The 12646-nt window shown below is 35.8% G+C and overlaps 1 protein-coding gene across 1 annotated transcript in view; it reads right to left on the bottom strand.

Annotated features, from left to right (window-relative positions):
- Nucleotides 1-216: 216 nt before the first annotated feature.
- SLC38A6 (solute carrier family 38 member 6) overlaps nucleotides 217-12646 on the bottom strand; it is a 76653-nt gene continuing 64223 nt past the window's right edge. The window contains exons 11-16 of the mRNA XM_030855159.3: nucleotides 11518-11597; nucleotides 11070-11170; nucleotides 5609-5733; nucleotides 4091-4235; nucleotides 3890-3984; nucleotides 217-3701 (exon numbers count right to left, since the gene is read on the bottom strand). Coding sequence (XP_030711019.1) covers nucleotides 3621-3701; nucleotides 3890-3984; nucleotides 4091-4235; nucleotides 5609-5733; nucleotides 11070-11170; nucleotides 11518-11597 — 627 coding nt within the window. The 3' untranslated portion in view covers nucleotides 217-3620. The remainder of the gene's footprint in view (nucleotides 3702-3889; nucleotides 3985-4090; nucleotides 4236-5608; nucleotides 5734-11069; nucleotides 11171-11517; nucleotides 11598-12646) is intronic.

The raw sequence follows: 12646 nt of genomic DNA, 5'->3' as shown, positions 1-12646 counted from the left end.
GTAACTCCCTAGAAGCCTGTTTTGGATTCATAGAATATTTGGTTTAGGCAGAAAGAAAATACACACAACATGTTCATTTGAAAATGACTAGTCACACTTGGTATTACTCTAAAGGTAAATATAATCAAGATATAAAGACATTTCTGGGCCCGATTATTTTATTAAAATGTATAATCTTCTGTGATGTGTTTCTTCTGGTTCATACTATTATATAATGATTTTAATTAAAAATAAAAATGTTTTTCTTTTATTAAAAAAAAAAAGTGCTATGGTAGGAAGAAACACTAGAGTACAGAAGCAAACAAAGCCAGAGAGGTTGGGCTGACCTGGTAACTTGCTACCCATCAAACGCCAGTTAGGAATTTCCAGAGAGTAGAGAATCTATGCTACTTTCAAGGCTTCAATTCTAAACCTAAATTGTGCTGAATTTCAGAATCTCCTTCTAGATGGAAAAGAAAAAACAACAACAAAGGTTTCCAGACCTCGGGTGTTTAAAGGGCCTTCACACAGTAAATCAACCTGCTGCTGTCTTGTTTTCTCCACAGCCAGACTGAAATAATACAGTGTCAGCAGAGGTGTGAATTACCTCCATTCACCTTAATGGAGTGTTAACTTCAAAGGCTTGTTTTAACCATTTAAATGCTAAGCTCATGAGTAACATTCTGTTAAAAAAAAAGTACAATTTAAACATTCACCCTCAACATATGAAAGTAATTTATATTCTCAGCACTTCATCTTCTAATTTAGCAAACAAGTCTCCAAGTGTTAGAAAAATATAGATTTTGTGCTTTACTTAGTTTTATTTTAAATAGTTATTACCTCATAAATTATGAACATTAAGCCCACAATAAGAAGGCCTGTATTTCCCAGGAAAAATGCTGAGGAGTACTTGAACAAGGTTTTATTTGAAATCCTGATGAAGGGGCCACTGCTTTTACCAGTCATCTTACTAGCTTCCTCCAAACTCATAGGGAAAGTTATGACTCCAAACAGGCAACTAGATAAGGCAGAATATTAAAGTAAAATAAAAATAAACACCTCTCCAAATAATTTCTTTTGATATTAACTAAGTTTCATGCAGCGTTCAATAGGTTTGCCAAACCTCCCATGATCCCATCCCACGAGCAGGTGACAAATGTATTAATTGATGCCCACCTGTCATCACACTTAACATCTGCCCCAGGAGGCATCCTTGCATCTGTTGCAGATTTAGGGCTATTTTGGTATTAGGAGAGTTAGATTTATTTTAGCAGCTGAACACCTATTTGTATTTGCATCTATAATTTCCCATAGAAATGTGGGAAAGCATTAAAAAGAATGCACATGGGGCCAGTTCTCCTGTGAGCGAAGGCTAGAAAACGATTCTAAACATATTAGTTGTGCAAGATGGAAGATGAAGAAATTCCATGTCCTCGTCTGAAAGCAACTTCATTTTACAGGTCTAGATGAAAGGATGGGGGAAAAAAAGGGGATAAACATCTAATTTATTAAGAGCGCCTATTTTGGTCTGCACCTAATTTATGCAAGGTCATTTAATCCTCTCAACACAACCCTGTATAATTGGTATTAACTCCATTTAATACCTATGTGAAAGTAGAGGTTTAGAGAGGTTAAGTGGTTTGCCTAAATTCACTGAGATTTTCATCTAAGTCTTTCTAACCCCCAAACCTGGACCTTTTCCATTACACTATGCTGATCTCAAGTTGCCAAAGAGGAAACTTAACTCAGTTGTCAATTTTTCAGCCCATTTCCTAAGTGGGAAGCAAGGGGGCACCAGCAAAAGTGTACATTTCCATACACGCAAATTGGCACTTTGCATGTAATTCTCTACTTTACATGTGTGCAGGGGTAGGATTACATTTTTACTGATACACCCTGGCTTTGGTAGGCTGCTAACAAGGTGCCCTTTACAAGAATACTCCCTGGGGCAGTAGGGGAGGGAGGCACCTAGCTCCTGGTTTCCAACCAGGAATAAGCCACATCAATGCGAAGACTGGAACGATCTATAACCTCCAAACAAAGTATGATATAAATCATCAATATTTGTCTCTGTTCGCCAAGTAGAAAGTCACATGTTTTAGTGACAAATGAGAAAGCTCAGAGAACTTTCAAATCCACAGCCAGTCATCACAGCTCTATCTCATACTGCACGACAGAGGAAAATCACAGAAGTTTCTTAGGATTTGGAGTCAGGGCAAAATACCAAGTGAAATAATCCAACAGTTTTGTTATTGGTGACTGATGTTGACATTAACCTACGAACTAAAATTCAATTTTGTATATAAACAATATACTGATTTCTTTAAAAACAAAAAATTGTCTCAATATATTTAATAACATTAAAAACTTCTCTGTGAAAGATGTTGTTAAGAGAATGAAAAGGCAACTCACAGACTGGGAGAAAATCTTTGTGAAACACATATCTGATAAAGGACTGGTGTCTAAAATATATAAAGAATGCTTAAAACTCAACAATGTAAAAACAGCCCAATTTTAAAAATCTGAACCTCATCAAAGGAAATATACAGATGGCAAATAAACATGTGAAAAGATGCTCAACATCATATGTCAATAGGGAAATACAAATTAAAACAACAATGAGATACAACTGCACACCCATTAGAATGGTGAAAATCCCAAACACTGACAACACCCAATGTCGGCAAGGATGTGGAACAACAGGAACTCTCACACACTGCTGGCAGGACTGCAAAATGTTACAGCCACTTTGGAAGGCAGCTGGGCAGTTTCTTATAAGACTAAATATTCTACCATACCATGCAGCAATTGCTAAAAAATAGTCTTTGGTATTAACCCAAATAAGCTGAAAATTTCTGTCCACACAAAAGTCTGCATACAAATGTTTGTAGCAACTTTATTCACAAATGCCAAAATTTGGAAGCAAACAAGAGGTCATTCAACAGGTGAATGGAAAAACAAACTGTGGTACATCCATACAATGGAATATTGTCAGTGATTAAAAAAAAAGAGCTATCAAGCTATGAAAAGACACGGAGGAAACTTAAACACACATTGCTAAGTGAAAGAAGCCAGCCCGAAAGGTTAGATACTATATGATTCCACCAAATGACATTTTAGAAAAGGCTCATGGGGAATGCTCATGGTGTTTATGGAGACAGTAAAAAGATCAGTGGTTGCATCAAAAGTGAACCCTACTGTAAACTATGTACTTCAGTTAATAGTAATGTATCAAAGTTGGCTCATCAAGTATAACAAATGTACTTCACTAATGCAAGATGTTAGTAATGTGGGACACTACGGGTGTGCTGGAGTGAGGGAATATATGAGAGCTCTCTGTACTTTCTGTTCAATTATTTCTGTAAACGTTAAAACTACCCTAAAAAATAAAGTCCGTTAATTAAAAAAAAACCACAAACAAAAGATGCTCAACATATTTAAGGGCATTCTGAGTTTCTTATTTTGATTAAAACTGCTATGTCTACTTTCCCCTACCGACTCCTGTTTTGTTCTGCTTTTCTGTCAATGTTTGCAAAAATGTTAGGCCATATAAAGAGGATCATCCAAGGTGCCTTCCAGAATAATTCCTTTTTGCATCTGGAGGTAAATCATTCAGCAAAAGACGTGGGAAAGGATTTCTTTCACTTATTAATCCAATTAAAAATAATGAGTGCTAAACTAAAATTACCAACCAAAATACCAAAGATGAGCAAAACAAACGCCTGTGGAAATAAGGAAAAAAGATAAAGAACAATTAGAGCATTATTCTAAACCTTCACGTGCTCCAATAATGTACATTATAGTTCAAAATACATTAACTTTCGTGAGGTAGGTAAAATACTTAATTATAAAATGACAAGTTATTTCTTAAAATAAGATTCTTAAAAGAAACAAACAAAAATCAACCTACCCCCAACTTTTTCCATGAGAGAAAATCCTCTCTGCTCAGTTTAAGATAAAACAGTCCCGGGAACACAAAAATCAAACATGTTGATGTACTGGAACCTTAAAGTGGGGAGGAAAAGAAAATAATATTGCCAGATTCAGATGTGAGACTGGATGACAATTTAATCTATTTTAGAAAATGGAATTTTTGAAATAGAAAACTTACCAACTACACCAAGTACATTCCTAATGTCAGGAACATATATTGCAAGTAAAACAATGATAATATTGAGAGCTATAGTGATCAAAGAATGGCGAATCCATGAGAATGGAAAATTGGAGAAAAACATCATCATTAAAGCTTTCCTTGCCTGTATAACAGAAAAAGATTTAAGCAAAGAGGAGGTAACAAAGCCAAACTACTTGCTTAGGGAAACACATGTATGGTACAGTTACCATGATATTCTTACCCTCTAAACCATTTAGATTCCAAAAATATGGCACAATCTATTACTGTAAGGTATTTATTGCACAAAAACTGAGAAATATACCTATCTGTGTGAGCTTCATAAAAACTGTTTTGGTTTTATTCTTTTTTTTTTTTTTTTTGGTGGTACGCGGGCCTCTCACTGTTGTGGCCTCTCCCACTGCGGAGCACAGGCTCCGGACGCACAGGCTCAGCGGCCATGGCTCACGGGCCCAGCCGCTCCGCGGCATGTGGGATCTTCCTGGACCGGGCACGAACCCGCGTCCCCTGCATCAGCAGGCGGACTCTCAACCACTGCGCCACCAGGGAAGCCCTGGTTTTATTCTTGAAAAAATTTTCACATGCAATTTCTTTCAGTTGTATAATTTTCAAAATTACCAACAATAACACTTTGTGAAGAAATCACAGAGTATCATTTTCATGAAATTCAACAGATAAAAGAACAAATGGTTTAAAACAGAAAAAGAAGTCATGGCATGATAAAGAAATACCATTTGCTGTTTTATGTTATATTATCTGTTTCACAGCATGTAAATGTGAAAACTAGTTCATGATGCTCTCTACTGCTAAGGCGGGCAACAGGCAGTCCTGTCCCACAAGCATTTACCCAGCCCCCGCTGCACTCCTGGTGCTGCGGTCCCCGCAGGGAGGAGGCCCCAGTCTCAAGGAGCTCCCCGTTCAGGGGCTCAAGTCGTCCACTAGAAGCATCTGTACCCAAAGCCTATGATTCCATTCTCCCAGAAATTCTCAAGAGTCTTACATATGGCAACTAAATGCCGAGTGATGATCTGCTGTGCCCCTTAAACTGTAACTCTAGAGCAAATAAAATCCGTGACTAAGATTAGACTAGAACGTCTATGTGAAAATAAATTTCCAATAAACTAGAAGGAGCTTATTTTTGCTGACTTGACTTTTTCCTCTTCACGCACATTCTTTTGAAAACAGAATACAGAATTAAAGGGGGAAAAAAACCCCAAAAAACTTTAGAAGAACTATAGTCTCTAAATTGGAAACAATGCTGTGGGAGAGCGTAAATCTAAACTAAATCTGAAAAAGCACAAATTAGTTTAGCGGTTCACTGTTATTTTTGTGCTTTCATGGGGCCATAGGCAAGTATGAGGTCTTTGATCAATTACTGGACAAATGAATAAGATATACAAGACTAGATGTGATTCAAACATTCTAGTCTGTAAAGAATTAGTGTTGCCATATTAGGGAGCTGCTACACCAAGCAACAAAACCTTTAAGAGTACTTACAGGGAAGTGGATTAGAGGGACTGTCAAAAGCACAGCAAATAGTATGCATAACTTCACAGTCATGACGACAACATCATGTGGCAAGTATTTACTATAACCTTGTAGTAATTCTGACGCCACACTGTCTGCAAATTTAAAAAACAATAATAAGGATCACATTATAAACTACTAAGATGTTAATAACAGTAACATTATTTTCCTTTGCACAAACGGATCTTAACAGATTTTGGATTCCCGGTACCAAATCCATCTCTGGCCTTTTTCCTATCCTATGAAACACAGAGACATTAAGTAAATATCTTCTGGAAACCTACAGTGTTTTCTTTTAATGAAACTAGAAATTGGCCCAGGCAGAATCTCTAAAATTATGACAATGAATATACATTTAAGAAAATCTCTTTAGAACTTTTCCATAATCTGAAGGTTTTGAACAACACTTTTATAAAGTGCTTTCATGTATACTACTGAATTTGGTCCTTATGATAACAATATAAGATAGGTAGCTAGGCTAAAAATTATTAACTGACTTGCCCAAGATCATACAGTACAAAGGGGCAGAGCTGGCAGAGCTGTACTCCCAAATTGTTTTGATGTCAAAGCCTTTCCTTAATATTGCAATGTTTTCTAGGATCTTATAGTTTTGTGCATGCTACCTGCTTCATCAACATTTCATCTATAGATTCATCTTTCATAAAAGAGAATGCTTCCTTAGCAAGGATAATGGCTTCCTTAGCAAGGGTAATGGCTTCCTTAGCAAGCCAGTGTGGTAGTCAGTGACAGAATCTGAACAAGCACAGAACTAAAACTGTGTGCCCATGCTTTGCTCCCTGACCATGCTTTGCTCCCTGGTGTTCTATCCTCACGTCTTCCTCACTCCAAGCCAGAGGAGGGCTATTAAGAGTGAGAGTTCTCAAGAACACTCCATATCACTGCCTTGTAGGGAAAGATGAGTTTGTACTTAAAATAGAATTGTGGGGGTTTTTTTGTTGTTGTTTGTCTTTTTAATTTGAGACCATACAGTTTGGAAAAGTCACTTTGGAGAAAATAAAAAAACAAATCAAATACACCTCTGTTTTCAAATACTTTAAAATTTAAAGGGGAGATAAGATGAAGACACACACATATAATAGAAAGTGTGTAAACACAGACACACTTAAGCGGAAGAAGAAGGTCTAAACAAAGAGCTATGGTGATTTTGAACAGGGAAAGATAACTATGGCTTTGGGATGAACATGAACGAAATCCAAGAAGACTTGAGAAGAGTCATCATGATATAGTGAGCAGCAGGGTAGTAGAGGGGCTTGAATTCTGTGATCAAACAGTCTAAGATTCAAATCCTACTCTTACCAGCAACTTAACTTCTCTGAGTTTTTACATTTGTAAAATGTGGACAATAATATATTGACCTACAGAGTTACTGTGAACATGACATGACTTAATGTATGTGTGCTGACATTCAAAAGATGTGGGGAAGAAATTCTCTCTGGTAGCAATACGCAACCGAGAAAATGAGCAGCCCAATAGCACTTCAGAGGCTGAAAGACTGTGTGGTAGAGAAAAGAGAGTAGTGGGTGATAAGGCTGGAAATGCATTTAAGACCAGTAACAGAGCTCTTCTTAGGGTCTGGACTCAATCTGGTAGGCCACAGAGATGCAATGGCTTCTGAAGAACAGTGCATTATGACCTGAACTAAGCAGGAAGACAAATTGGAAGAAAAAGAGGCCCAAAACAGGAATAACAGTTAGAAGGCTACTGTCATAACCACTGAGAGGTAATGAGAATTTGAACTAGATTAGTAATAATGGAAATGGGATAGAAACTAATTGTTGAAAGTATCAAAGACATACTTGATATAACGTGGTACTAATGGACCAAATAAGAGATTAAAAAGAGCCAGGAAAGCTGGATTCTAGTCCCAAATATGTGAGATACTTGTGACTCTTTGGAAAAATATAGCAAACTATTTTATTTCCACTTTATGAATCATAAAAATGAGCTATTAACACTGCTTAAGAACTTTGTAGACTTTTAAAATGGTCTGGTTATTATGCAACATTTGGGTATTGGCCTGGTTTATCAGAGGAACACTTTTTATTCCTTACCTTATAAGGCTTTAACATCTGTAATCAGAGCCAATATTATTAATCTAGGTACATACTTACTGGTCCCTTTAATCTGATAAAATTTAGATATTAACTAAGCCTTGAGAGCACTGAATGAAAGGATCCCAAGCAGCTCCAGAAGCCTGAAGAACTAGATTATAAATTCAAATTACCTGTTACATGTCTACTTTCTACTTTCCCAAGACAAAAACCTTTTTCCTGAGCCAGTCAATTCTGTGTTCCTAGATGAGCCTTATGCAAGGGATAGAGTACAACACACTTCTCTGCATTCAGACAAATCTCTACAAATCTCAGGAAGAACCTGATGGTGATCTCTGCAAGTTATATCTTCTATTGAAGTCAGGAGGCTGCCCTGTTTAATACACACTGTCAAACAGGGGATGAAGTTTATAAAGATTATCACAGAGTAACAGAAAGATCACTGGATTAATATTCAGGAGACATGCCACTAATTGTGAGACAGGTCACTTCACCTCTTGGACTTAAGCTACTCACCTATAAAATGAGTTGAAGGCGTTAATTTGTGACAAGCCCTTCTGATAAGGTCTCAACCTCAATCAGCAATTTCTTTCTGTAAGACTGAGAGCTACTGCTATTCCAATAGAAATATAGTGTAAAAGACTTTTCAACCCAAAAAAGAAACACTGTGAATAGCAAATCAATATCTGAATCTTCTTCTGTCTTTGGAGAAGGAACTTTTATATCATTCTTTCTTTCTTTCTTTCCTTCCTTCTATTTATCTATCTATCTATCACCTACTTACCAGCCTACCATGTGATTTTCTTAGATCTGTATTTCTCCATTACATAAAGCATGGCTATTCTAAAGAATCTGCATCAGTGGAAAAGGGCTAAGTCAGAGACAACAGCTTTACTTGATAACCAGGAAAATGCCTGTGTAGGAAACATTTCACGTACATGATGAAAATATTTAGCCTCTGTGTTAAGGCAAAAATAGATAGATAGATAGATAGATAGATAGATAGATAGATATGCCTGGAGCTTAAGTGAGCAAGGTTTTTCCAAAAGTTCACTTTGCGAAAAACTTGGAATGAAGGGAATCTGGATTCTGTGGCATAATTCCTGAGGAGGCAGCACAGTAATAAAGGCATTGACTCTGGAAAGAGTCAGAATTGGATACAAATCCCAACTCATTATTCATTAGTTGCAGGTACTGGCCAAAGTGCCCAACCTATCTGAGCCTATATCTTGCAGAATCATCATAAGGACTGAGTTAGGCAATATATATAATAAAACACCTGGCACGTACAGAATAAATGTTAGCTCAATAAATGCATTAGCATCCATCCTTCCTCCACATCCCTTTCCATCTAAGTTTTCTTATAATTTAACATAGCTTCTAATATCTCGTGGTAATATTTTTGCAACTACTTTTCAGCTGTCCTGGAAATTGGTAGGCCATTTGAGGTTTCTTCCAGATAGCTCTATTGATCCATAGGGAAGAAAAGGAGGTCCATTTTTTGGACTTTTTCTCAATTTTGGAAGATCCCTAAATATAATAGTATTTGTGCCAGGTGATGATTTCAATTTATAAAAATATACAGCTATTCTACTAAGTTTTTGCTGAATCCCAACAAAGACCCTGCTGTAGTATCTCATTGTTATAGAAAAGCATCACTGTGCCCAACTCTGTACGAAGACAAACGCAACAAGCAAAAATAGAGTTTATGCATTTCAAGAATTTTATTTCCTTAACAATGATTAAAAAAGTTTAACCATCTGCTTTAACTTTCCCTGTAGTGTATCCATGCTCATGTTGGAAGTAGGAAGTAACGCTCTTCCGGATGGTGTGTACAGAGCTCTACCACTCTTATTCAACATAGTACAAAAATGCAAGAGCAGATTTAGATTCATCAGTCACCTTTATTAGTGTTGAAATGACATAGAGTTAGCAAGAAAAGGACTATATAGAGCAATTATAATTTTCTCACACACTGAAAAGTCTAAGATAATACACTGATAATAATATACTGAAAAGTTACCATATTTAAATTAAGTTTCATTAATGACAGTAAGAAGAGAAGTACAGTGCTGAAAAAAGAGCACCTGAAATTATGAAAATTGCAATAATAATGGTAACAGTGATGATAATACACCACTAGCAGTAGCTCTCCTTTGTGGAAGATGGCTGTGTGCCAGATACTGTAACAGGCATTTTCCATATAACTTATTTCCTCTTCAATATAACTCTATACAATTATCCCTGTGTTACAGATTAGGAGATGAAGATAGTACAAGGTGAAGTACCCTGGTTCAAGGCCACACAGCTGGTTAGAGCACAGTGGTTTTTTGAATCATATTTGTTGGGTTTCAAAATTCATACTCTTTCCACTGGGCTTAGGAAAGGTAGTTATACAAGTAAATGTCCAAAAACTTGTCAGACCTGAAAAAACTCTGGAAGGTAAGCAAAGCACCATTACAAGCCATCGTGAATGTCTAAAACCTGAAACACATGCACAAGGCCACTGACGGTGAAATTAGAGTCATAACAGCTAAATATCACAAAAGTAACAATAGCCATCTACCTGGCTTCATAAACTGAAAAGTGTATTCAAGGATTTGACAAACTGAGTGCAGTTTGTTATAATGTGTTTGTTTGCAAATTAAACAAGTGCGTTTGCAAATTTAACAAGAGAGCTTACAATTTTTTTTCTTGTTCTAGACTTTTAAGTTTTACTTTTTCTTGAGGTTCTTACCAGAAGAGAAAAAAACTCACCAAGCACATAACTTTTCAAAAGTAAATAAAAGAAAATTTTACTTTTATTTTATGAATTTAAAAGAATCCTTTAAAAATTTAGAGAGAAAGTTCATGGCAAAGCACAGAATACACACTGCAGAACTGTGTGAATTAAATCTAAAGGCAGAGGTCTCTGACATAAGGGTACAACTATAGTCCAGGTAAAACCCTTTCCTTTCTCAACTTGTTCGTTTGCAATTAAGATGACTGATTCTCTCAACCTCCCAAACTGCTGAACTAGAGTCTAACATATTGAATTCTCAATTAAAAAAAAATAAAATCATTATTGCACTTTTTTTTTTTTCTCGTAGAAAGACTTCAATGTTTCTAAGCCCGAGATTTTACTTGGGTGTTTAAGAAAATTTCCATATGAAGTTATCAATCTTGAATTTGATCCACCTTTTTAAGAGAAGGAAAATCAGTTCTTTAAGGCCCGTAGAGCCACCACAGTGGTGCACTGAATTCTGGCAGCCTGAACAAATTAACTTGCTAATGAAAGGCAGAAACAAAGTCCATATTCAGGTGTGAGATCAACTACAGAACAATTTATTTTGTCATCTATAACGAAATAATATACTTACCATAAAAAGTGAGGTACCCAAAGAGTGCAGATATAAAATAAATGAGAAAACTTAAAGCAATTGCTGTATTGGTTACATTCTGCATCCTTTTCTTAGAAGGTCTAAAAGAAAAAAAATGGTAAAATTAGAATCTGTGATCTGAATTATATCTAAATAGATAAATATCTCCCAAGCTATTCAAAAGGATTCCTTAATCATTCAAGACCTAGTTCTCTAATAACTACACACTACAATTCTTGATTTGAAATTACTGCACAAAGGACTATGCTTCAAAGAAACATTCTCAACTTAGAACTAAGTCTTGGTTGTTTTGTTTTGTTTTAAACTAACACCTACAATCCAGTGGTGGGATGGAAGGATTCATAGAGGAGAATGTTATTCAATCTGAAAGTCCTAGAAGTAAAAAGACATACTAATACATTTTAAATATTCCAGGATTCTGTAGTACCTTTGAAGTTCACAGTATATGGGCAATATTGAGGTGTGGCAGAGAAATGAAAAAGCCATGGTTGGTATGGCATAAGCACTCTGAAAAAAAAATTTTTTAAAGATGAAATTATTAAATGCTACTCTGTTGAAACCACTACTTCATTTGACAATAAAATCAGTTCTCCAAAAAAAATATCAATTTAGTTAAATTTCTTTCATGTTTCATGAATCACCTGTTTATAAAATAAGAGGTTTTTTTTTGGTTTTTTGTTTTTAACGAGACACACAGTTATGGTCCCCAGTAAATATTTTACTTGATAGCTGTATTGCCCACACTAGTGAAAATATTTCTTGGCTACTTCCACATCAGGTTGGTTTTACTACAATCATTGCTGCTTCTATATTGTATCAGTAAGACAAAAATAATTAAGGTAAGATAAATAACATTTAGGTAAGATGAAAAATAATAACATTTTAGAAATGATCTTATTGTAATTCTCAGTCTTTCCTAATGCATGTATTAGGAAACTCAAAAACATCTTATTACCCTAAGCAGCAATAATAGTTAATGCTTTTGAACCTGCTTTCACCAACTGAATTCAAGTACCAACTTAAGAGAATACTGAATATATTAATCACATCTTAGCATCTATAACTAGGGTCTCTTTTGATGGGAATGAACATGATTTATTCTAGACCAACAAATTCATAGAGATCCACTGGAATATATGAACAAAAGTTGTTGTTTTTTTAAAATTAGAATAGTTAAGAACCAGAGAAAGTTACAAAGCAAACAACAGTTACCATCTAAATGAAAACACTGTCTTTACAAAATAGATGGTAATGATTTACTTTCTCTTTTCTACTCTAAAAAAATTTCTCCTTAACTAACTTAAGGCTCTTCAGCAAAAGAAGTTCCAGATGACTGTAGATCTACCTTCAGACACAAGGCCTCTTAAAATATCAGAGGAGAGCTGGCAGGAAGGAAAGCTGTAGCATTTCCCAAGGCTAGATTAAGAGAATGAAATTCAATTCACAAATTCTCTTTCATATACTGCTCAGTTTCCTGGCTTGTCAATTACCCTACCTAAATCTTTAAGGCACGTGGAGGCCTTTACCATGTAAAAGACGTGATAACCTCCCTTGTG

Source organism: Globicephala melas, chromosome 2 (genome assembly GCF_963455315.2).
Source record: "Globicephala melas chromosome 2, mGloMel1.2, whole genome shotgun sequence".
Lineage (NCBI taxonomy): Eukaryota > Metazoa > Chordata > Mammalia > Artiodactyla > Delphinidae > Globicephala > Globicephala melas.
This window is presented reverse-complemented; position numbering and strand designations above follow the sequence as displayed.